Source organism: Rhipicephalus microplus, unplaced genomic scaffold (assembly GCF_043290135.1).
Source record: "Rhipicephalus microplus isolate Deutch F79 unplaced genomic scaffold, USDA_Rmic scaffold_16, whole genome shotgun sequence".
In the NCBI taxonomy this organism is placed as follows: domain Eukaryota; kingdom Metazoa; phylum Arthropoda; class Arachnida; order Ixodida; family Ixodidae; genus Rhipicephalus; species Rhipicephalus microplus.
The window spans coordinates 6,756,199-6,782,905 of record NW_027464589.1 but is presented as its reverse complement, the minus strand read 5'-3'; the positions used below and the strand labels follow the sequence as shown (position 1 = coordinate 6,782,905).

The following is a 26,707-nucleotide window of genomic DNA, read 5'->3' as shown; positions in this document are numbered from 1 at the left end:
TAGACGCTGCTTTCTGTGTCGTGGCTGAGACAGAACGAGTGCTTGCAGCCTGCATGTGCGAGAACCGAAGCTGATGGTATGATGCCTTTGTTCCTTCATTGTACACGTGGTAGCTGCACGTCTCTTTCTTAGCTTTCTGTGGTCTTCTCTCAGTTTGTTGAATGGTAGACACGGCGTTGAGAACTGGTGCAGGAAACTTTGTCGACGTTGCTTTCTGCGAAGATGGCTTAGGCATCGACTTCGTCTTTGCTTCTTTAATTGATGTTGTCTCTGATGATCTTGCGGCCACAAGTGTACTCGTGAGGAGGTTTCACTTGATCGTTGTTCTTGTTCGAGTAGCCGTTGCAGTTCTTGGAGTTCATGGAGTTGCCTTTGCTGAAATTGCTCGTCTTCTTGTGAAAGTTCGTCAGATGGGCCTCTTTCAGGAACATGAGTCTGCTTTTCTTTAGATGGTGATGTGATCAGTAGATTGTCGGTAGTCGACACTGTATTGCTAGGCTTGTCCTGCGATGAAAGCAGCGTGACAGGCTGATGAGAACGCTCCCAAGATGGTTGTGAGTCATCCTTGATTGTAAATGCTTCTGTCAGTTGACAATGCGCCGGCGTTGGTGGATTCGAAATTCCTGCAGTGCTTTGACTCACATGTGTGTTGTCACTTGACGATGAGAGCACAACAGACATGGCTTCAGGTGGTTCTGATGGCGTATGTTTTTTTTTTTTGCAGCGTAGTTAGGCTGACAATGTCTCTCGAACGACCCTGGTCGGGAACGTCAGGGTGGGGGCTGGTATTGCGAGGATTCACCAGCTCGTCACACGTAAATTCCGTCACACACTCGAAACCGTTTGGCCCTTGTGTGTGACACAATACATCAAGGCATTTGGGTGGTTCTGTAAAATCTGAAGTGTTGTGGTGCAGTGAACACGTTGAAAATGCCGATTTCATTGCTCTTGAGAAAGGCGGGCTTAGGTTCAGTTTTTTGGCGAAATTTTCTAGATTCCTTTCGGTATACGGACGCTTTACCTTGTCTGTTGCGACGTGCACGTGACCAGTCCGTGTTCGAATGCGTGACGTTTTTTCGGAAGAGTCACATGATGGTACAATGGTGGTATATTTTCTCTGAGATCTCGTTTGGAAAACAGGCTTACTGCGGGAAGACTTGGCGTAACTGTGATGGGTCAGTTGAAAAGCCTTCCGCTGATGAGGTATGAACAGGTCTTCATCGTATTCTTTGAAACGGGTAATCATCTCTTCCCAGATCTTTTGCCATGATTTGTCGTTTTCGAATATGTGTGTGAGATAAAACTTGAATGCCTCACCAGAGACGTAGTCGGTAAAGTTGGTGACCATCTCCCGTTCCGACCATGATGCAGCGGTTGCGTGGTGCTCGAACAGGTCGAACCAGTCCTGTACAGGTCCATCGTCCGCTGCTCCGGTGTACTTGGGAATGGGAAGGTCATCTGATGCTGCTGTCATGATGCTTGGTGGTCTTGGTGGTCCGCGTTCTTCTGTGGTCCGCGTTCGGTCACTGCGTCTCGCTGAGGTCTTCGATGATGATGGCCGGGCGAGGAAGTGGTTGCGAGGTCTTCATCCTGTCGACTCGTGTGACTCTATGAAGAATGGGTGACGTGGCCTGGCGCATACCCCATGTTTATTCTACTCTGACTTCTTCCTTCTCTGCCTCTACCAACTATCACTTCATACGTCACATATATATTATATATATTGTGAAGAAGAAAACGCATCATTGGCAAGCAACATCGCCACCGCTTGGGTACTGGGTGCTGGGCTGCTCTCGCTCGGCTCGTGCTGGTCATCGCCGGCATCTGCTTGACCGTTGCTCTTGCCCGATCGTGTTTCATCGTAGGACTACCGTCGCAACAGTTGCCAATAAACGCTTTTTTAATTGGTGGAGGGTGCTGACATTCCCCGTCGCCTGAACCTGGGTGCTGCCATTCGCCGTCGCCTAAACCTGGAGCTGCGCAACCGAACGCTACCTCCCATCATGGCTACCAACAACGCGCAACCTGGCTCTTCCACTCCATCCCCCAGCAACCCCGGCGTTCTTCGTTTGTGAGAGCCCAAAGTCTTTAGCGGAGCTGATGAGACCGACGTAGAAGACTGGTTCGCTAACTACGAACTGGTAAGCGCAAAAAACAAGTGGGATGACGCGGACAAACTGACTAACGTCATCTTTTACCTCACTGACGTGGTCGAAATGTGGTATAACAACCACAAAAACGACATTACGACGTGGTCCATCTTCAAAACGTTGTTTGCTGACGTTTTCGGCCGACCTGCTGTCCGCAAGTCCAGAGCCGAACAACGCTTGCGGACTCGCGTACAGAAGCCATCTGAATCGTTCACCAGTTACATTGAAGACATTATTGGTCTTTGCAACCGTGTGAACAACGCCATGCCCGAGTCGGAGAAGATTCAACACATCCTCAAAGGGATAAATGACGGCGCATTTGAGATGCTCCTGGTGCGCAATCCTGCCACCGTTGCGGAACTTGACACTTTATGTCAAAGTTTCGACGAGTTGAGGAAGCAGCACGCCCTGACTCGGCCATTTTCCTCACACGCGGACTCACTATCTAGTCTTACTTCTGTTCCTGATTACTCAACAACCCTGCAAGAGATCAAAGACTTTGTGCGTGAAGAAGTAGCTCGGCAGCTGTCGTTGATTCCCTTCACGCAGCAGCCACCGTCCTCTCGTCTGCCCTCACCACTCCGCGACGTTATTGCCGAAGAGGTAGCTCAGGCTGTTCCCGCCGCTGCCCACCAGCAGCCTGTTGTCATGCCTGTTCCCCATGGGCCGGCTATGCAGCCCGTGGCCGCGCCTCTTACTTATGCCCAGGTGGTACGCAGCAGACCCCGCCAGCAGCTTATGCCACCCATGCCTGCAGTTGCTCCCCACTCTACCCCTCTTTCGACACCTTGGGCCGCACCGCGAGTCACCAATTCCTGGCGCACTGCTGACAATCGACCGATCTGCTACGCCTGCGGTACTCCAGGACACCAGGCACGATATTGCCGTCGTCGCTTCCAATCGCAACACAACGCTACTTGGCCGTTACCGTATGACCCGCAGCCCACGCACCTACCTGCTCCCTATCCTTCACCGCAGTATGGCTTTACTAATCTTCCCGAGCCTCAGTCACCCCAGCCCCCAGCTCCGACTCACTCTCCCCGCTCGCCGTCTCCTCGCAGGCGATCTCTGTCCCCAATGCGTCCCCGACCAGCTTCCTCCAACCGGGAAAACTGTACGCCGCAGTTCCAGAGGCAAGAACTGCGCCGTCATCGAAATGCCCAAGTCCTCGCACTTCACCTGCTAACGTCGTCGCCATATCTGTCGATGGTGTTTCTACCTTTGCCCTCATCGACACAGGTGCTGCCGTTTCTGTTATAGCCGCCCAGCTCTGCCGCTCCCTACGCAAAGTGACCACGCCACTCTCTGAACTATCGCTTCGTACGGCTAGCGCACAACTAGTTCAACCTCTCGGCACCTGTACAGCCCGCATTTTCATCCAAGGCTCTATGTACGTTGTCGAGTTCGTCTTTTCAGTGTGCTCGCATGACGTTATCCTCGGGTGGGACTTCCTGTCACATCATCATGCCGTCATCGACTGCGCACGCGCTGAAGTTCAATTTTCGCACCTGTCTGACGAACCTTTGCACGAAACTCTTGAGCGGTTCCCAAAACTCGTCGTACGTGAAGACACTGAAATTCCGCCAGCCTCTCTTGCCGTTGTCCCTGTTTGCTGCGATGACCATAACGATGCTACAGTAATGTTTACACCTTCCGACATTTTCATGAGCCGCAGAGCCGTTTTCTTGCCTTTCGCTACACTCGACGTCACTGCGGGCCGAAGCAATATTTTCGTCCACAACCCCCTTTCTGCACCGCTTACGCTACTTGCCGGCGAATGTCTCGGTCGAGTGGAGTACCTCGATTCCTCTTTATTCCTTAACATGCCAGACGAATCGTGCTGTAGCGCCTCGACCGAACTTCATGCCCTTTCCCCACTGGTATGCTCATCGAGTGACACCTTCTCGAGTTCCATGGCCGACACCTTAAGTGCCCATGAACGCTCCGAGCTTCTTAATCTCCTCCAGCACTTCGCGAATTCATTTGACGTTTCTCAGCTGCAATTGGGTCGGACTTCCGCAGTGCACCACTACATTGACACCGGTTCGCACCAGCCATTGCGTCAAAGACCGTACCGTGTCTCTGCTGCAGAACGTCACGTCATCAACGACCAGGTCGAAGAGATGCTACACCGTCGCGTTATTCAACCATCGCACAGTTTTTGGGCATCTCCTGTCGTTCTAGTTCGAAGAAGGATAGATCGATTCGATTTTGCGTCGACTACTGGCTATTAAACAAGGTGACACGGAAAGATGTCTATCCATTACTGCGCATCGACGACGCCCTTGACAGCCTCTAAGGAGCCGAATTCTTCTCCTCCTTAGACTTACGATCTGGATACTGGCAGGTTCCTATGGCAGAAGCTGATCGCCAGAAAACTGCGTTCATTACACCAGATGGCCTGTACGAATTTAACGTAATGTCATTTGGGCTTTGCAATGCTCCTGCCACGTTTGAACGACTCATGGACAACACACTGGGTGGGCTGAAGTGGTCTGTGTGTCTATGCTACCTCGACAACATTGTCGTTTTCTCTCCCGATTTTCCTACACATCTGCTTCGGCTCCAACTGGTTCTGACGTGTTTAACCAACACTGGGCTCCAACTGAACCTTAAAAAGTGCCGCTTCGCCGCCCGAGAGCTGTCCATCTTAGGGCACATCGTGTCCAAGCATGGTGTTCGACCCGACCCTGCAAAACTGCGAGCAGTCGCTGAGTTCCCGAAACCTACTACACTGAAAGAATTACGCAGTTTTGTCGGACTATGGTCGTACTTCCGGTGCTTCGTGCGAAATTTTGCGTCGATCATGTCACCACTGACCAACCTCCTACGCGGTGACGCAGACCTTTCATCCTGGTCTTCTGACTGCGACGTCGCGTTTGCCACGCTCCATAGTCTGCTAACATCTCCTCCAATTCTTTGGCATTTCGACCGAACAGCTGCAACGGAAGTTCACACAGACGCTAGTGGGGTTGGTCTAGGCGCCGTCCTCGCCCAACGCGAGCCGGGCTACTCCGAATACGTCGTCGCTTATGCGAGTCGCACACTTACTAAAGATGAGGCCAATTACAGCGTCACTGAAAAAGAGTGCTTGGCGCTAGTGTGGGCGCTTCGCAAGTTCCGCCCTTATTTGTACGGTCGCCCATTCGACCTGGTAACGGACCACCATGCACTTTGTTGGCTCGCCACATTGAAAGATCCTTCTGGCCGCCTAGCTCGATGGGCACTGCAAATCCAGGAGTACGACATTCATGTCATCTATCGCAGTGGACGCGAGCATTCTGACGCCGACGCCCTGTCGCGTTCGCCTTTACCTCCCGACTCGGCCTGCGGAACCACTAGTACCAACTCCGTCGCATCTCTCGACCTCGACTCCTTTACCAGTGAACAACACAAGGACCCGTGGATCGCTTCCCTTTTTAACTGTCTCTCTGGATCGTCAACCACTGCAGTACCACGATCTCTCCGACGTCAAGCTGCTCATTTCGCCATTCGTGATCGGCTGCTACACCGACGCAACTACGCCCCCGAAGGTCGTAAGTGGCTCTTGGTTGTCCTGCGCAGCTTGCGATCACAAATCTGCGCCTCCTTTCACGACGATCCCCAATGTGGTCATGCCGGAGTTTTCAAAACTTACGAATGCATTCGCCATCGCTTCTACTGGCGCGGAATGTCTAATTTCGTTCGAAAATTCGTTATGGGCTGCCCTGACTGTCAACACCACAAATCACCGCCTTTCCACTCGTCCGGTGCGCTTCAATCGCTTCCATGCCCTGCCAAACCTTTCGATTGGATTGGAATTGATCTCTATGGCCCTCTACCGACAACATCAGATGAAAATTGGTGGATCATAGTAGCTGTGGACCATTTAACACGCTACGCTGAGACCGCCGCCCTTCCAAGTGCCACTGCGCGGGACGTAGCATCCTTCATCCTTCATCGCTTCATACTACGACATGGTGCACCTCGAGAACTACTGAGCGACCGAGGTCGAGCCTTCCTAATAGAAGTCGTCACGTCTCTGCTTTCTGAATGCCATGTTGTTCATCGCAAGACCACGGCATACCACCCGCAGACTAACGGGCTCACAGAAAGATTTAACCGCACCCTTGGCGATATGCTCGCCATGTATGTGACATCCGATCATACTAACTGGGATCGCATTCTTCCATTCATCACGTTCGCATATAACACCGCGGCACAGTCTACCACTGGATTTTCACCTTTCTTTCTTCTTTATGGACGCGAACCATCCCACACCATCGACACTCTCCTTCCATACCATCCTGACGCATCCAAATGCCCATCTGTGTCCGAAGCTGCCCGAAATGCGGAAGAGTGCTGTGAACTCGCACGCACCTTTACGTCACAAGAACAACAGCCCCAGAAAGAAAACAACGTCGACTCTTCACAAAGCCCCAGCTATTCCCCGAAATCACTTGTATGGCTGGCTGTTCCTTACCAAACCCCCGGCATTTCCTCAAAACTCGTTCCAAAATACGAGGGCCCATACCGCGTTTTGGAGCGAACCTCGCCGGTGAATTTTCTCATTGAGCCACTTTCCCCACCTGACGACATGCGCCGGCGTGGACGTGACATCGTCCACGTCGCCCGCCTTAAGCCATATCATAGCCCTCTGCCTCCAGACTCTTAGGTCGCCAGGATGGCTCTTTTTCGGCGGGGGCAAATTGTGAAGAAAAAAACGCATCGTTGGCAAGCAACATTGCCACCGCTTGGGTACTGGGTGCTGGGCTGCTCTCGCTCGGCTCGTGCTGATCATCGCCGACATCTGCTTGATCGTTGCTCTTGCCCGATCGTGTTTTATCGTAGGACTACCGTCGCAACAGTCGCCAATAAACGCTTTTTCAATATATATATATGAGAGAGAGAGATTTAGTGATTGCGCTGAATCCGCAAGCTTCCAATGTGCTATGAGAGGCGCAATGCCGCGTAAAAAAACATGTACAGAAAAAGAAAAGAAAGCTAGGCCCATGGTCAATTGCGCGTTATTACCGTTTTCTTTCCTCTGTGTTCGTTTTATCACGTTGGTCAAGTACGTCACAAAACTACAAAGCTAAATGAACAATCAGTACTGTTCATATCATTGAAGACATTTAATTTTGTTTGAATTAAACAATGAAAAAAAAACAATAATTTAAGATAAAACTTCCATTGCCACATCAGGATGATCAGTTTACGTTTTATATGCACTGCAGGACAAAAACATATTGTAATTATCTATAGTTCACAGTGCCGTGCAACGGCCTCCTAATTTTTTTATTATGTAGCTGCCTTTGACCCATCACTGCCCATGGCCAAGTTTTCTATTTTTTGTTATGCATTCTGGCACTCCAATAAACATATTGCGTCCTTCGCATTACATGACCTGTCCTGGTCATGTAATGTTGTAGTTTGTGCCAAAGCCAATTATGAGCTTTGGTGACAGACACTGAATTTCATTGCACTGTAAAATATTCAGTAATATGTTCCTGTGTTATTTTCATTTCCATTAAAATTATTTCACCTGTGCCAAGCACTCACTATACAAACTTGCACATAGCAAAGTATAAGCACTCCAAACACGACTCAAGCGAACCACGACAGTAATTTTTAGTATTCGTGAATACAAGTAATAATGATTGATTTTCCTTCCGACTATTGTCTTTATACTGTAGGAACTGCATTTCAATCGCACTGCCATTTTTACTCCCCGTATTCTGGTTTTCGTGCTTGGATTAAACTGACTGGCACCTTAATTAAAGTCATTGGCAATTGGATTAAGCACGGTGGCACTTGGATAAAACTTAATGGCACGCGCCCTGAGTGAGTTGGCGCTTGGATTAAATACGTTGGCGCTTGGAATAAATGTTTGGCACAAGGATTAAATAGCTCGGCACTCAGAATATTTCAATGGCTTGCAGATTATTTAAGCTGGCACTTGGATTAAAGTGAGAGGGAAAACCTGTAGAGGAAATGCGCCAGGGCAACAAGCGATTTTGAACACATCCACTTTGTTATTCTGCAGTTAATCACCCACCTTTAATCTCGCTCTCTTGAAGGAGAGTATGCAAGTGATATTTGGCATGCCCAATGGGAAGACATAATTTTTTTTTCTTCCACTCGCTTAGTTTTCAGGCCTTTAATGCCCTTTTCCCCCTTACTTGCACAAACTGTAAAAGCTCTAATAGTATAGCAGAAGAGTTGCTTTTAAAAATAGGGACCATTTCCCTCATACAAAGTACTTTTCAACTACGCCATTGAAGGGAGTGAATATCTGGCTACTGTAAAGATTGCACAGTTTTTGAATTCTGGGAAATACATAAGGCTGTGTCAGTTGTAAACACGTTTTGAAGAAGTAACCGTTGCTTGAGTTTTGCCTTCACGACTAAAATGCGATAGCGTAATTGGACCGTTTTTTGCATTACCTTCTCAAGTGCTAGCCATGCTGCCATGAACTTCAGTGCACCTGTAAATTGGCCTTTGCAAACTATCCTGCAAGAGTACTGTTGTGAAGTTCCCACTGCTTGTTCCTAAGGCAGTATGTGAGCCTGTACAGCTGCACACGTTGTAAATGCTGTTGTTGAATGTAATAATTATGCCAGTGAACCTTTGAACAAATCATTCATTATGCAGTTGACAATGGTGTGTTTCTATGCTTTCGTCATGAAATATTCGGTTTTAATGAGACTCTTTCCACTTCATACAGCCAAATCCCAATAATTCGAACTTCAAGGGGCTCGAGAATTTCTTCGAATCAAAAGAAGTTCAAAATAATGAAAGCTAAGTAAAGAGGGGGCTCTCCATGCAGTGGCGCATGTGCATTGAGCTAACACACGTTGGGGAAGTTTCAGAAGACTTACATTTATTCACAAATCACAGGACATCCGTTATTAATTAATAACTAGTAATAGGTGATGCGCGACTGTACAAGTTTGCCTTGCAGCGAGTCAATCAATTTTGCACGTAGCTTGCGAAGCATTTCTACTTCGGCTTTAGCATTCTCCTGGCAAGAGAAGTTGCGCGCGACAATGTCCAGCGCCGACACTACCTTAAGACGAGGACAACAACAAATGCATACCGTAGTGGGGCCTCCCCACTACGCAGCCGCAGCATGGCCAACACGTGACGAGAAAGGGGGAGCGTCTCCACGCGGAAAGCAGCAGATCGGCATTTGAGAGAAAACCAACACTTCCCAGCAGCTTTTTTTTTCTTTGCTCTCTTCGCACTCGTTGAAGGAGAAGGGTTACGTGGCAGGGAGGGGAATGGGGGAAGCATGGCACCAACACATGAGAGACCCCCCTCCTCAAGGCGCAGAGCCGCGCTCCCTCTAAGGGCAAGGGCTGCAGAAGATAGTGCCTTTTTTTTTCTTTCAACCACGCATTCATCCAACCCCGCGACAGCTTCTCTTTTTTTTGCCTCTCTCTCTTCGCGCACAGCGTTAAAAGGAGAAGGGTTTTTACATGGCAGGGACGGAAAAAGGAGAAGCATGACACGGGTGCGTCGCCAATCGGTATTTGAGAGAGAGCAAGCATTCCACCGCAGCCTTTTCTTTCCTTTTCATTTCCTGCGCGGGCAGCGTTGAGGTGTCGCAGGTGGCGCCGTGGGATTGGGCGGCGTGCTGATAGCATTTTTGAAGTGCAGTATGTTCGAATTAACCGTCGGAAGTGCTTGCACGTTCGAATTTCCGGGCGTTTTCGCTTATTAGAATACACATAGCTTTGACGGAACCTCATAGTGAGTTCGAATTAATCGAAAGTTTGAATTAAGTGTGTTGGAGTTAATGAGATTCAACCGTAGTAACATTGTTACAGTGTTCTTTTCCGAAGTAATATCGATCACGGGCATGACTTTGTAGCAGAACATCTGCTTGCCATGCACAAGTCCTGGGTTTTATTCCCACTTGAAGTGAAAATCTTATTATTTATTTATTCGCATCTTTTTCGAATTTTTTCTTCTGAATAACGCAGGTTTTTCGCTTGAAATAAATGACACCGTCGCTGACACCAGCATTTTCATAAAATGGCCTCTTTGACTTGGTCTCAAAGCTCTGCTTAGTTTTTTCCTACCAAATTTGATAAAAGTTGATGTGCTTGTTTAGTTTGTTCTAACAAGTGTAGATTTGCAGTTATTTTTTCTGTGGGTTCAGCATTTAATCATATAATTAAGAAAACTGTACCTTTTGTTCTTACTACAATAGGTAAACAACTACCTCACACAAATATGCTAATGGCATATGCATCAATGGCAGGAAGCACAAGGCTCACAATGAAAAAAGCACTTTTATGATTGTGTCCTCCTTTTTTAAGTTCATTGAATTCTACTGCTTTGAACATTGCTTATCTACCATAACACTGCTGGCTTTTTTTTTTCAACAACCCTCTTTTTTTTTTTTTTTTTTCAGAAAAGTTGATGTCGATCAAGGGGGGAGGGTTCGTCATGTGGGAGAAAAAGTCAAGGAAGTTATAAAAGCAAAAATTTCGCATGACAGTATTAAAAAACTTGCTGTCCAATCACTACTGGCCTTCGATTTTGTGGCAGGACTACGGAGCCCCTATTTGAGAACTTTGCTTTCCAGATAATGAAGTTGTCCTTGTATTGGCCAGCAAGATGCGGGGTATATCTTTTTTGTAGCCGAAAGCTGTACACGCACTACATCAACAGCCACGCCGCACGTGCTGGGGCACTAGGTGCACGCAAGTGGAGGGCGAAAGAGTGTATCAGTGGCACTCTTTTCTCTTCAACATGAGTGCAGTGTGGCTATGCAGACAGTGCATGTACAGGCCAACGTGCACAGATCGACGATGCTACAGTCCAGCCCCTCGGTTCTCATGCTCTAGGGCGATAAGATATATTATAGCTTTTTTTAATTTTAAAACAGGAAACATGATCTCCATGTTTCCTGTTTCCTGATCCAAAACAGAAAATGCAATCACAGCAGCGTCGTTTGTTTAAATTAGCACTGCGCAGAAACATGTACATGCATCCCAGAAAGCAATAAATGAGAATAATAATAATATAATAAATAATCACTATAAGTAATCACAAGTCATTCAGAGATTAGAAACCAAACAGCAATCAGCTTGCGGGCACAAGAAGCCATAACTACTCGAAGGACGAAACCCGAACCACTCACACCGTATGAATGCATTCAGATGGGCAAGTGAAAGCCACTGCACCCGAAGTGTGGCAGCAGATGCCAAGCAAGAGAAATGATCAAAAATGCATTAAGCATGGAGGCAGTGCTGTACATGTACGGTGAAAACCCCAAAAAGGTTACACTCCAGTAATACAGCTATAGTTGAAGTTGCTCAAATAATATCCAGCTCTGTAATTTATTCCATTCTATGAAAAACTTTTCAATATTGACTCAAGTCAGACGCTATAAGAGCCTGTGCATCTTGTAACGGGGCAATGGCACACAAGCAAAGGCTGTGTCACATTTTTTGCAGAAGGGAGCAGGAGTAGCATGCGTCACTTGAAAACTCTTGAGGGATCCGCAATTAATATGGACTTGGTGAGCTTTATGGTACACGGCCTTGTGATCACAAACAGAAAAGGACAACACCTGTGCTTGTGTTGATCCCTCCACCACTTCATATGCCATAGGGATCTTTTGCAAGGAACGAGATGGGCACTCGGACCAGAAGCCAGCAATGCACCTTATGTGCTTATGATTGAGCACTAATGCCCAGCTTTTTACATTCTTGTTCTAGAGATCGCCTCCGCTATCGGCCTGCCACTACAAGATTAGTCTCCCGCAAGGGCCGCGGCTAAAGGGGGCAAATTATCAAAGGAGGCCCTTCACATTCCTGAAAGGGATTTTGCATCACACATCGATACTGATCTCCTAACTGATTGAAATCAGGATGCCAATTCTGAAATCGGGTTTTTCTTTCATGGGGGGGGGGGGGGGGGGCATGTTAGCCAAGTGGGGACCACTGGGAATGACTCACGAAAGAAATGTTTGAAATGAGTTGCGTCTGAGTAGCTCAAAAATGTACTTATTGAAAAAGAAAAAGCAAAAGTATGGGACAGTGTGGTACATGTGGGGAGCAGCAACATTATTATTGGTGCCCCTTCAAGAATGCAGACAAGCTCATGGAACCCGAAGGCTTTAATGAATGGGCAAGCAACTCATCCCTCATCCTTGAGGCAGCATTGCAAAACAGTTTGGTACTAGACCAAACTGTTAGCAGGTAACAGTATGAAGTTGGGTGTGTTGTAAGACATAACTAATGACGTAGTGCGTTAAACTTGTGAGACACAGGACAAAGGCGAGAGCCCCCCTTCGTCCCTTTTTTTGTACTGTGTCTCACATATTTTACATGCTACATCATTAGTTGTATTAGCAGGCATTGTTGATGGCACACTCTCTGCTTTGCCAGGTGGTGGTACACATAATGGGGAACCGGTGGCTGAAGAACAGGAGCTCACAACAAGTCTGCAAGCCTTGGAAGTCATTGGACCACACCTACACTCGGGGCTTTACTCCAAGGTTAGTGCATTAGCTATCTTTTTTTTCCATCTGTGACAAAGGTTAGCAAGTTGCGGGAGGGGGGGGGGCAGTGGCGATAAAGAGACCTAGTGCGAGGCAGTGAAACTGCAGGGAATTTCAACAAAAGAAAGCGTCACTAGCACAGATCATCAAAACAATTCAAAATACACTCAAACCACGTTATAACGAAGTTGAAGAGGAGCCGCAATTATTTCATTATATTTGTTATTTTGTTATATTGATTATACCAGTTTGTTGCAATGTATGCTCAGAAACCACCTCGCGGCCCGATGTACCGCTACGTGACCACGCGTGCGACGGAAAATAAACACAGTTGAATTTCATTAATTCGAACACGCTTTACTCAAACTTCCGGTTAATTTGAACTCGCGCTGAGGTCAAAGCTAAGTGTATTCCAATGGGCGAAAACGCCCTGTAATTCAAACGGGTAAGCACTTGCGATGATTAATTTGAACATACCGCGCTCGGAAAATGCTCTCAGCACCATGCCCAATCTCGCGGCGGCACCTCTCAGCGCTCCGCGCGAAGAAAGAAAAGAAGAAAAGGAAAGAAAAGACTGTGGAGGATTGTTTGCTCTCTCTGAAGTGCCGGTCTGCGACGCGCCTCTACCACGCTTCTTCTTTTTCCGTCTCTGCACGTGGAGACCCTTCTCCTTTCAAGGCCGAGCGCGAAAAGAGAGGAAAAAAAAGAAGAAAGCTGCCACGGAGAGTCTTCCTTTCTCGATGCTGAAGGTAGCAGCAGATACGCTGTCGTTGTCATCGTGTTTAAGGCTGTTCTACGTGCTACCCGCACCGCCGCAACGCACGTGCCAGGACCCCTGCCTCAAGCAAGCGGGGGGCGAATAAGCCGATTGGCAGTGCTCTTTCACCCTCGGCTTGGGTGCGGCAGGTGTGCCGGCATGTGTGTTGCGGCTGTGTGGCTTAGCCGCCTGCTACTATGCTATGCAAACTACGTGCGAAATTGATTGACTCGCTGCAAGGCAAACATGTGCAGATGCGCATCACCGATTACTGCAATTAATGACCTGCCTCAATCCTCTCCGCTGGCCGTGTGAGGAGGACGGCTCTCTCAGCCTCGCGTGGCGTGGCTGTAAGGTCAGCGTGGGAGTTTTGAAAGAGCACACCCAACGAGCGGTAAACTCCACAGAAAACGATTTACTTAACACACTACGGTCGTTTTTTTTATAGACGATTTAATAGACTAATTTAGTTCATTATATCCATTGACTGGTCAATTTTACTTCGTTACAACAAGGTAAAAATGCATGGTTCTCAATGTAGCTTTCAAGGGGAATTTTATTTACTTCGTTATATCCATTATTTAATTATATTCAGTTACGTTATAATGAGGTTTGAGTGTAGACCAAAATATATAGTGCTGCAGGAAACTCTCGCGGATGAGATCAGGCTGTCCGGTTTTAACGTGGTCAGGAAAGGCAAAGATCAGGGCAGGATATTCGCTGCCCTAATTGACGAGAAAATTCTCTTCATAGAGCATGTTTTAAAATTAGGTTTGAGAAAAATTGGATATATATTGGTAAAAATGGTTCAAAAGAGGCAAAGAGGTAAAGTGCAGAGTTTGTTCTGCCTCAATGTCTATAGCAGTCGCAGCAAAATGGGATAAAGGTTCAGGGCAATCTTTAATAAGGCTGTGAGGGTAGCAAAACAGCTCCCATCTTGATAGGCAGAGATTTCAATGCCCCACGCCAATCTCGGGGTTACCACTGGAATACTAAAAAAGGGGAAGGCATTTGGCACCCTGCTATCGAGATAAGCCTCTCTCTTATCACGAGCCCTGCCATCCTCACTAAGTGTAGTACCTCCCTTTGTAGGGACACTAATCAAGATTTAACTTTCACTTTTACTTTGTAACGGCCACTTAAATCAACTTTGGCGCAGATCTGGAGAGGGACCACTATATTCTACACATAACAGTGGAAATGATGGGGTGGAAGTAAAAGGAGTTACATACATACATTGGGATTAGTTTAAGATAAATCGAACAAGACCAAGCGGAAACAGGACAGAAGCAGATCAGATTACCAGAGTAGGTAGCTCAGCTTGGGGATGATATGAATGCTGCAACTAAGGCTGTTCCTAACTCCAGAGAACGCTCCTTGTGCTGGTGACACTGGTTGAAAAAACTAAGATGGCTATGTTTAACTGGGTCAATGCGGCACTCTCGCTTGGTGCTTTGCTGAAGTTTCTTGATTGGGTTGTGGGACCGCGGTGCCTCGTCGAAAGAGAAAGGGTGCTGGCCACAAACAGTCTCATTCTTATTGGCATAAAGGATTTCACTATCGAAACAGCGGAAATGGTTGCACTGTGCACGTAAATATCTACCTTCTTCAGCGAACCGTATCAGGCTTACTTGAAGAACCTGTCTAGCGAGCCCAAGGTTGAATGCAACTGCTTAGATGGGCCTCTCGGAAAGGTGCTAGCACTTTTGCGTTGCGTTGCTACACTGGTACCAGGCAAGGCAAGGCCTTAACAATTTTTGAGGTAACTACGCTGTGACTCGTGCTGCCAGTTGCATATCCCATTGATTTCTTTTGTCTTATAAAAAGTTGAATACGCATGTCATTGACTTGATTGCGGTATGGAGCTATGTCTTTGCCAACGTATCTTCACTTTAGTTAAGGCAAATCGTAGTTATGACTGTCGTAGGAGTGCTCCTTTCTTTTATGTCACCAATGTATGTTATTAGGTTTCAAATAAATAATGTTGCAAGTTTTAATCACTCGCTTATTTGTGTTGGCAGCAGTTGATATTCAAAGAAGATTATGCATGCACAGTGCGCATTCTACGAATGCACGGGCATGATATATATATGCTCAAACATACACACACGCTACACATGCACAACCTTGACGCACGTGTGTCCGCACATGTATATACACACATGCAAAATAAAAAATGTCTGGGAGGAAGGATTACAGCAGCTCAATTTGAGAATGGATAGCTCTACTACTTGCGCAGAAAACAAGCATATGCGAAAAATAATCACACACGTGATGCATCCACCTTCCTAAAGTGCTTGCTTATATAAACGAAACTATACTTTGCATTTAGATATGCCAGAATATTGAACAGAAAGCACACACTCTTAAATAATGGTGTACTAACTGAGAAGAATCAAGTCGTTGTGAGTAAATTGATTGGAACAAACTACCATAATGTCCATCACCTTCTTTCCATTGCGTAAGTTTCCATTTCGCACCATTCTCTATCGCGCATCGCCTGCATTCTTTGGGAAGCGATTCAACGATACCTTAATTGCCATTTTTCCACCGTGATCTCACACATTGTGGCACACTGCAATGGTCTTTGGGCATTGCTTTCTTTTTTTTTCGGGCTTGCAAGTGCGGCATAGCGTGTGTTTTCAGTGTGTTTTACTGATAGTTCGGATACACGAGGAGGAGGTGCTTTCGTAGCTGTCAGCTAGGAGTTATTGTGTTCCGTTCTTAGTACAGTGAAATTTCGTTAGAGCTAACCCCTCATGAACGAACTTTTCAGAATAACAAACTTTTAAAAAATTCCGTGCCAACTGCTAATAGTTTCAATGTAAAATATTTCACTACTACATACTTCAAAATACCAAACTTTTCAGAATAACGAGCGTTAATTTAGTTTCGCGTTATATTAACAACGCCTCAGTACTACGAACTTGTGTTCTGAAATCCATCACGACCAACGGAGCGGTATGCAAGAAGACGACAAAGCGAACGAACGCCTTGCTTTTCAAAAGACGTGCGACAGTGTGTAGGGGAAAAAAAAAAACACGAAAGGGTGACTTTCTTTTCTTTTCTCTTTGTTGAAACGCCGACACTGCACGTGTACAAGTGAGCGCAGAGGCAAGGGCAACACGAGATGGAAAGGTCAGCGAGGCAGAGTGGGAGTTGCGGAGCAGGAAGCATGGGCGCGGAAAACCTGAGATACCTGGAGAGCAGAAAAGAAAATGCGAGGAATTTTCTTCTTTAGCACTTTTTTTTTCTTCGGAAGAGGCGATGACAGCCGTGATGCTTCGGGTTTTTCTTTGGGGGCCTTGTTTTTTCGGTCGTGTTAATCTCTTTTCAGTGATTACTTATTGGGTTCGCAAAGCAAGTCTGCGTTCGCGCTGCGGTGATACTACAAATGAGTTCATCTCTGCTTGCGACGAAGAAGCGGAAGCAGTTTTCGCTAAGTGAGACAATGGATACTCTTCGGCAACTGTAAGGCAAAAAGCAGGCTCTTGGGACCAAAGAACAGAATCGCACCACAGGAATGTGGATGAGCTGGAGTCCTTCGCGCTGCAAAGTTTGTGCTGCTCGCATCAGACTTTTTTAAAGTAAGTGTGCATTTTTTGGTGTTTACTTGTGCATTTGTTTTTTTTTCGTGAAAAACGAACTCAAGGACCCATCGTTGTAAAGGTAAGTCGTTTTGGTCGATGAAAAGTTAGTATTTATGGCTAATTTTCGAGCTTTCACTGTAACGACCTTTCAAAGTAACGAACAAATGTCCGCAGTCCCCTGAAGTTCGTTATACCAAGATTTCACTGTATCAGGTCAAACTTAGACTTTTCATTCATTGTCATGCGGCCTCACAGTCAGTACTTGCGGGCGTTTGCTATAGGCCCCTTCGCTACGGTAACCTAGTTTTCGCCATTGAGCTAAACAATGCACTCTGCATATAACATGGTAGCACACCAAGGATATCTTTATCCTTTTTGGGGACTTCAATTTTCCAGACATCTATTGGCAGAACTTAGCTCCCCAAATAGTAAATCAGACGGAGGTAAAAAACTTTCTGGACGTTTGCCTTGATTTTAATCTTACTCCACAAGTGCCATAACCAATGCATATCACACAAGATGTAGTTAACGTATTAGTTTTAATACTAACAAACCAACCCGAGAAATTATCGTCACTCACCTACCTAAAAGAAATCAGCGATTATAAGGTCATTTACATGTTCTTTAACTTTAGTGCAGTTTCGCGCTTGAGAGTAAGAAAGCTGTACATCTTTACAAGCAAGGAGCAAGCTATGTACGATAACCTGTGTGAATTCTTAGCTTCATATTAAACATTCTTCATTGAACATAGCATCTATACAAATTGACAAATGTTTAAAGAAAAAATGAACAGCCTAGCAGACAGGTACATCCTAAGATAGCACTACAAAAGCTACCAAAAAAACGGCGGTTCAGCAGTTCTTTAAAAATTTTGGATAACAAAAAGAAATGTCTATACAGAGCAGCAAGACGTACCACAAATGTATGCGTATAGGATAAATAATACACAGCGGGAACGCGCATACTTAAGAGCTCTCCGGGAAGGAAAAAAATTGTACTTTCACGACCTACCCAAGATGTTGGTCAACTATTCAAGGAAATTCTGGCAGTTGATTAATTACCGAGATAAAAGCAGCGGCATGCTATTGAATGAAGACAGGGAAACAGTTGACAACATGGTGTGTGCTAACGTTTTCAATGCAGCTTTTGTTTTCTCCGAAGATAACTGTTTGCTTCTCCATTCCAGCGATAATTTATGTGGATGGTATTTCCTCTTTAATTCAATCTTCAGCCAGAGTCGTTAACACAAACTAAAAAATACTAAAGATATCAGTGCTGTCTATTTATGTCTATTGTTTTCTCAGTCACTTTCCACAGTCATCATACCTCATGATTAGACAGTGAGAAGGGTTGTTCATACTTAACTATCGCCCTATCTCAATTACAAGTACACCTTGCAAAATCATGGAACATGTTATTTATACAGAAACCGTAAAATTTTTAGACTCAAATAAATTTTTGCATGCTTAACAGCACGTATTTTGCAAAGGGTTTTTTTGTGAAACGCAATTTACAGCGTTTCTGCAGATCTTCACACAAATCTCGATACTACCGTATAGGCAGACTCATATATTCAGACTTCACTAAAGTGTTCTATAAAGTACGACATCAACGATTGCTACTAAAGCTATTTTAGGCAAGTGTACACCCCGACATCTTACGATGAGTCAAAGCATTCTTTAGAAGGCCCATAAACCATCCAGTAGATGAAATTCAGTTGTGGTAGGGAAATTGTGCACAAGTGTATGACGAACACTGAGGCTTGAAAATTTTTTGAATCGGTGCAGTAATAGCAGAGTTGGACGCGTTGGATTATCGAAACTGTGACGATCACTCCATTCGCCATTTCCTGCATTCCCCTCCGCTGGTACCTCTCCCAAGCTCCTTTGCCCTATCGCCAAGTGTCCTTCCCAATCTTGCATGGCATACATCATCGCTGACAGCCTGCTTGAAACACCGTCTACTTTCGGTTGTCGTGACAACGGCCGTCGACTTCGTCATTTGCATTGTAGCTGCATGCTTGTTGGCAAACTGTGGCTGCCGTAATCTTGCTAGTATGGACTCTTCGTTGCGCACACGTCTTTGAAAGATCGCCAATGCGATAGACCCGTATGGGAACACGCCGTGCCCCATACGTGTTACACGCACACGGGCAACACGACAAACAACAAGAAGCGCGGACAGCTGCTTGCAGACTGACTGGAAGACGTAGGCTCTTGCTCGATTAATCAGCGCATATTTGGCTTGGCGCGTCAGAGATATGGAACGGCGTATCACGCAGAGGCCCGAAAGGCCCGGAAAGGAGGGATCGTTTTTTGGGATTTGTGACGCACAGGCAGCTCGTAGCGCTGCCATATGTAGAATCGTTGACCGCGATGGCAATGTGCATATGGTGCGTGCGTCTACTTGAAATGTTTCAAAAATATAACGGAGGTGGTTTGCGGGCCCTTTAATAACCGCTCACAATTTGTCTTTATTAACAATAGCACCTCTGATTTTCTGCGAGTAATTTCCGGAGTTCCTCAGAGATCTGTTTTTGGGCCTCTTCTCTTTTTAATATTGTCGCGACATGAAGACAGAGGTCGCATTTGAAAAAGCTGACAAAGCAGCTGCAGGTCGGTCTTTTTATTTACCGTGCGCCAGACAGTTTCTCGTCTTCCTCGTTGTTGCGTTCTGCACAAAAGCGTGCAAATGCGCGTATGCAGCGCTGCTTTCGTCTTTCTTGCAGGACCACATGACATTAGCCTCCCTCTGAAAATAGCACCCTCCCCATGCACCGCCAAGGCGCTCTACTTATAGAAACACACATATGCACTGCCACCCACAGGACAAGCGAGAGTTAGCTGGAAAAGCAGGGCTTCATTCGAGTGACATGCACGATTTTGGGTGAGCGGTTTCGGCGACTGGAACAGTTATCGCCATTGGGAATAACTTCGTTTGACGTCATTCAAGCATCGGGGGACTCGATATGGGCCGAAGTATCGTAATAGATTCCCTGAAAATCCGCGTTGACGTATTGGGGTTTAGACCCATACCTTGTTGCTTGGTGTGTAGGTTACTAATTTATGTTGTACGTCGTACCGTTTTACATCTTTGTGTTGCTGGTGACAAATACGTACCCAAACTAGCTGTCGGGCTTGTTCGGCACGCTGACCAAATTCTTCGGTGTCAGCATGAGCGTCGTTACAACTTGTGCGGCAGCATAGCGTCCAACGTTGTAGTGACCATGTATTAAACTAAACGCTGTCATTTTAGTAGCTCCCTGCCGGGCGGTATTATAGGCTAAGGTCTTAAAGGCAAGATTTCATCCTAGTTCTTGTGTTATGTGTCGACATACATACAGAGCATGTCGGCGAGGGTCTTATTAAAACACTCCATTAGTCCGTTCGTTTCGGGATGGTAATACGTTTTTCTCTGGTGAGCTGTACCGCTGAGCCTTACAACCGATTCCAAAAGTTCTGCCATGAACGCAGTTGCTCTATCCGTGATGGAAACTGTTGGAGCACCGTGGCGAAGGACCACGTTTTCAATGATGAAGTGAACCGCTTCTGCTGAAGTGGCCCTCGGCATGGCTTTAGTCTCTGCGTAGCGCTCTTGGTAACCGCCATTTGCAATGAAATGACAATACCCGACTTGGCGAGAAAGTCTCAACCCAAGATTAGGGACATTGACAGCCCAGGAAGATGCACGAAATGTTTTCGCCTCATGTGTCTGTCCTAGCGGATCACTAGCCTAGCCGCACCGCTTGATTGTGCTTGTGCCCGTAGCAAGGCGGAAGATGGTGTTGCTTTGTCTCACAGAGATGGTGCAACACAACGTCACTGAATAAAGAAGTGCTTGTCGCAGTATCCAAAAGTGCTATGAACTTCTTTCGAGCTATCGTTGACTCGATTAGCGATGCGGGCGTGTCTACGCATCACCTGCGCGACACACTGAGGGTGCCAGTGATCTGAACGCAGCGGTGGAATTACTGATTACAGCGCGGTGTGCGATGTGGTTCAGTGGCCGCACCGTCCGTTTTCCAAATGCCGCGTTTGCTTTTGACCTGGTGTGCAGTCGCATTCACAGGTGATGTGCCCCGACGCACCGCACCGATAGCAAGGACCGTGGAAACCACGCTGGCTCAATCGTAAGTCACCTCGATCAGGTGGTGCTTGCTCTGGGTGTCACCACTCGTTAGGCCTCGTGTTGACCACACACTCCCGCAATAGAATGTCACGCGCTGGAGCGGTATGGGCCATACGGAGTGCGTAAGCGTAGTGGTTTAAAGCGGGGTCTGACAGTTCCCAATCGCGTGGTACGTGCTCATCAGCAAACGATGCTGACGTGTTACTACCCCTAAACGCTTCTGAAGCTACTGTTCCACTATCCCACTCACGGCAAGGCTCGATTGACTGCACTGCGAGCAGAGGCGGGCGATACACTCGCACAGCAAAGATGTCCCATTGTATGCGCTTCGCCTCGGTGGCGAGCTCTTCTAGGTCTGCGAACTTGCATCCGCTGAAGCGCATGGCAAAAGTCGGTGTCACTTGCTGCGTAACGCGCTAGGCTTTTTCTGCGTTGGTGGCGTGAGGGTCAGCGTGAGGGTTGGTGGCGTGAGGGACGATACAGTTCTTCCATCGCCCATACATACTCCAGCAAGGATTCGTCAGGATGCTGGGTGCATAGCTCCAATTCTCTCCGCAAACGCCACTCATAATTAGCTGGTAGGCATTCGCTTCAGAAGCTGTCGCAGAACTCTTCTACCGTGTGGGTGCGATATCCGGTCAGTTGGAACCATCGAGCCACTTGCTTTGTGAGCGACACCAGTACCACGCACTCGAGAAATTCGGCGTCAGAAAGCCCCGTCGCCTGCTGATAATGGAGCAACTGGTCGAGATACTTGTTGGTGCTTTTGCAGTCTTGGTAACCCGTGTAGGTAGGCATGTCTACCTTGACACGTGGTCGCACAGTCTGAATGGGGGCCTGTGCAGTGTCCTGCAGGGCGCTCACCAGGCTTCACATAACTGACAGCGCATTCTGTAAGAGTACCTCGCTCGAGGGCAAACTGTTGCCCACAGACTTGTCTACAGTTGCGGCATGTGTCGGTGCAACTTGTGGCGGCTCCTCTCTGTTCGCGTCGTGAGGTGACACAGTGCCTTGTGTGGCACTCTTCGTCGTAGGCCTAATTTCGGCTAACGCGGTCTCTGCACCCTCTTGATCGTCCCGCGTGAATTTACCAAAATCTATGCTGTCAGAAAGTCCTAACACGGCCCCCGCGTTAGCCAAAGGATCACCACTCTGCGACGCGACATCAGACAATATTGACAAACCTTGGGATTCCGACATGCCTGTTGTCCTACGTTTGGAAGAGCGTCGTAGTTGTTCACGTTCACAAAACTAGTCACGCTGCCAAATTCATTACATTGGGCGCCAGATGTCGTGGGTCTGTCCTATGTACGGCTGACACAGAAGCCTAGCTAATGTTCCAGTCTATAACACAGTCGTACCGTGCACGATCAACGTCTCCTATCGGTTGCTTGAATCATCGCAGCTACACGTGTTCAGGGGAATAAGGCAACAGGCTAGGTCAACAAACAACACTTTATTGCTATATATTAGCAATAGCGCATAAATGTAGCGTAGAGACTTCAGATGACAAAAGTGTTGACACTTACACATCGGTCGTTGTCGTCCTTGGCTCGCAAGGGGTTTTGGGTTCGACCTTCTTCTTTTGTCACCGGTGCCAGAGAAAGCATCCGGCTATCGACACGCTGCTTTTCTTCACCGTCCCGCTTTCCCTTCTTTGAAGAGACTGTGTTCCTTCGCTGAGAAAGGAGATACTCGTTTTGTGCGCCGAAAAAGGGCGATCGCAAGCGCCGGCCGCAGGGGTGTTCCATTCTTTCCAAGAGGCTCTATCGACTCGTGTCTCGAAGGGACAGTCATGTCCCACAACTATGCTGTGGGCTGCCGTAAAAAGGAAAGGGTAGATGGGTGCACGTGCTCCCCCACAATACGTAAGTATTATGGATCTTTTCATTCTATATATTCTTTTTCCTAGTACCACATTTTTCAGTGCTTGTTTACCTGCTGGTAGATTTACTTTGTTGTTGCTTCTTTTTCTATGTTATTCTTTATACCTGCACACTTTGTACTGCTTGTTTGTACATTCCCTTCCTGCCTGGGCATTTTCAAAGCCTTCGGTATTCCTAAATAAAATAAAGAAGGTTGCTGAACATTACATCTTGAGGAAACCGAAACGTTGCAATGAAGCTCATGTATGTGGCGAAGATATGCTCTATAAAATTATTTCTTCCATCATGAAATTTATGGAACCATGATGATCTTACGAATGTGGCGTTGGTGAACTCCTCATTCGAAATAAAATGGCAAGCAGCCAAGTGACAATTTCCAGGGGACTTCAAAAAATGAGCTTTACTTAGTTTTCAACAGCCACATTGTGGTGTTATAAATTGATTTCAAATTACTGTGAGTTTAATTACAACCTTGATTTGTTTTGTCATTAAAGTAGAGAAACTAAACATAGGAAGAACAGCTGCATGTTGAAATAGAAGGAAAGCGCAAGCACAAAAGTGCTGAAGGAAAAGCGTATTGAAGAACAAGGCGAGGAACCGAGAGCAAACAATGCTCATGTAGTCCTTCTTTGTCTTCCGTTCTTTGCCTTATTTTTGGTTATGCTTTTCTTTCAGCACTTTCGTGCAACCCCTTTCAAGACGAGGTTATGAAAGAGAGAAGAACAAAAAAAGACATCTAAAAAAAAAAACTTGTGTTTTTTTACTAGCATTTCTCCTAAATGCAACTATGACAGTAGGTTGATAAGACAGATGCTTTGGCTAGTTGGTGATTGGGATTCAACATATTTGAACAGCGCAAGACTACAAGTAGTTATGATATAACTACAGAAGAAGAGACAAGGACAGAAAAAGTGCTGAAAGAAAGAAAGAGCGCTCTTTCTGTCTTTGTCTTTTCTTCTGTAGTTACGTCGTAACTACTCGTAGTCTTGCGCTGTGCAAATATATATGACAGTAGGCTCATGATGTGCTTTCAAAATAGTGCAAATATGCAGTTTTGTTGCTAGAGTTGCCATCTGTTTTTTCGTGCAGCTTGAAGCCACACTGCCACCACTGTGTGCTGCCCTGGACCATAATTCTCCAGTGGTGCGTCACCTGGTATCCCGTTGCTTTGGCATGATGGCCCGCATTCGAACAGAGCCAACAATGGCAGTCATCGTTGACAAAGTCTTGGCCAAGCTAGGGGCTTCAGATGATGACATTCAGCGGCGGGGAGCTATCGAAGCCATTGCCTGTATCCTTTGAAAATTTGGTTGCGTGGAGTTTTTTTGGTACGAGTTGTGGGGTCTCGAAATGAAGCATGCTCTGGGAGTGCACGCAGGCAGTAGATGTAGTCAGACCAAATCAAACATTTATTGAACTACTTTTGCCTCGACGATATCGTCAACTGAATCAAAATACATCACTAGTGATCAACATGCTAAAACACAATCTCATGCAGTGCAAATACGCTCAATATAAATAACAACAAACAAGGTTACGCGAAGGCGGCGACGCCGATGTTTGACTCGCTGTGAGGGACACACGAGATGCGACCCGTGGTCGCCGCACCCCTCGATAGTTGTAAACCATAACTGCAGCCTATGCGCAAAATATGTGCATAAAAAAGTGCAAACGAATTTACAGGGAGTTTAGCACCCCCACAAAATTTGACTTTTATCCACCTAGAAGGCACTGGCCATGCAGGCATGATAAAGAAAACTGGGCAAGCGAAAAAATCTCAGACTTACAACTAGCTTTAGTTCAATGAAAAATTGTGTATATATGCAATGAGGGAAAGAGAAACTTGTGGAATTTTGATTGAGCATCTCACGTAGGGCATCTACCAACCAACATATTTGCACAGCGCAAGACTACGAGTAATTACGACGTAGCTACAGAAGAAGAGACAAGGAAAGAAAGAGCGCCGACTTCAACCGAAATTTTATTAGTGAAAACGCTGAAAGTATACTCGTGACAGAACATCACCGCGCAATCGTGCAACCTACTGCATCACAGCCCTGCGCTGTGCAAATATGTTGATTCCCAATCACCAACTAGCCTAATCATCTGTCTTATCAATCTACCAACCAAAAAAACCAGGAATTCGCCGAGATTTTGTAGTGTCTGGAAAAACTCAGTGAAGTTGTGCTCCCGTCAGGGAAATGCGCTGTCACTTCATTTTAAGGGAACAAAAGCTGCGGTAAATGCTGGCTTAATAATTTGTGAACGAATTTTTCAAATCACGCAGCCCCTGCGGCTGCAGGGAAAGGCCTTACCTCGTTGCTCTCCTCTACTTTGAGCGTCAAAATCGGAGGGCATGCTCCTGAATCATGGCACACGGGAACCATGAACCATGGCACTGTATTGTGCGCTGTTATGTAGGTGTTCAGGGACTACGCAGTGTAGTCAAGCATATGTTGTAACGGATGACATGCATTGGCATCTGATAGGGTGTTTTTGCTATCGTCTCACTCTGTTGAAAAGTCACAGCCTGTTGAAGTTTCTTCTCAAGGGGAGACATGCCCTGAGAGGAAATCTTCTGTTCAGTGAATGCCAGTTCTTGGACATCAAAGACACACTTGTCATTTAACTTTAACCTTGAAGAAGCAATTCGAGTAAGAGCTTTTGCCAGATTGTCATCATGTTCCTTTTGAGTGCTGCTGAAAACGATGATGTCGTCAATGGAATACTTGACACCAGAACAGTCCGACAGAATTTGGTGCAGTAGTTGGAGCCTAATCCAAAATTCACTCGCTTAAAATGAAAAAGGCCTTCATGCATTATAAGGGTCGTCAAGTCGCAACTATCTTTGTTTAGTGTTACATGGTGATAGGCCGAGGCAAGGTCTAACATTGAGAACCATTTAGCACCTTGAAGAGACTGTAGCAGGTCTTCTGCATGAGGCAACAGGAAGCAGGTGATGGGCAAGGAAGACCTTACATGCAGCAACGGCTGGCTTGAACGTTTCAAGAGACGGCAAGGCGTGTCTTTAAATTAAATCGTAGGTGAAAGTGCAGCTGTGTACCACGGCGTTGTGGACGGATGGCGCAAGCATCGGCTGAGCTTCTTAATTCAAAATAATGGAGACAGAGACCTGGGAGATGATTTAGACTCTAACCAAAAGTTTTCAAGAAACCCGACGTTTTGGAACCGACTTTGTTCCTTCCTCAGGGGTGACTGCGGAGGCTACTAGCAGCGTCATCTTCAAAGCACTCGCGGGATGGCTAACGACCCCCCCCTCTCTCTCGTTTTTCCGTGGAGCGCTGTCCGTGTGAATACACTGGGGGAAGGGTTCCGAGAGAGCAGTTGATCGTGTACGCTGGGCCGCCTCTTCCCCAACCCGAAAAACCAGCCGACGATGGACAGGCGCCCCGGTGTCGTTAACGAAATTCCGTGTGCCGAGTGTCTCTCGTCATATATCGGCGAGACGGAAAACCTACTGGAATGACTGAAGCAACATGCCAATGATGTGCAGAATTTCAACAAAGAGTGCAGCGCAGTCACCGAACATGCTGAGAAGTTGGATCACAAAATAAATTTCGAAGCGACGGCCATCTTTGAAAGCGAGCGGAACTGGAGGAGAAGGTTGTTACTCGAGTCGGGTCTGGTTGCACACCGCTCGCGTCTACTAAATGGTCAAGTACTGTGATTTGATGGCA

The 26,707-nt window shown here is 46.6% G+C and overlaps 1 protein-coding gene across 9 annotated transcripts in view; it reads left to right on the top strand.

Annotated features, from left to right (window-relative positions):
* The window catches only part of Hel89B (histone acetyltransferase 1), a 913,881-nt gene that overhangs the window by 558,185 nt on the left and 328,989 nt on the right, over positions 1-26,707 (top strand). For all 9 annotated transcript variants that reach the window (XR_012888773.1, XR_012888774.1, XM_037419311.2 and 6 more), the window contains 2 exons: positions 12,536-12,645; positions 24,099-24,300. Coding sequence is in view for 7 of the 9 variants with exons in the window: in XM_037419311.2 (XP_037275208.2) it covers positions 12,536-12,645; positions 24,099-24,300 (312 nt within the window). In the remaining 2 variants the exon portion in view is untranslated. The remainder of the gene's footprint in view (positions 1-12,535; positions 12,646-24,098; positions 24,301-26,707) is intronic.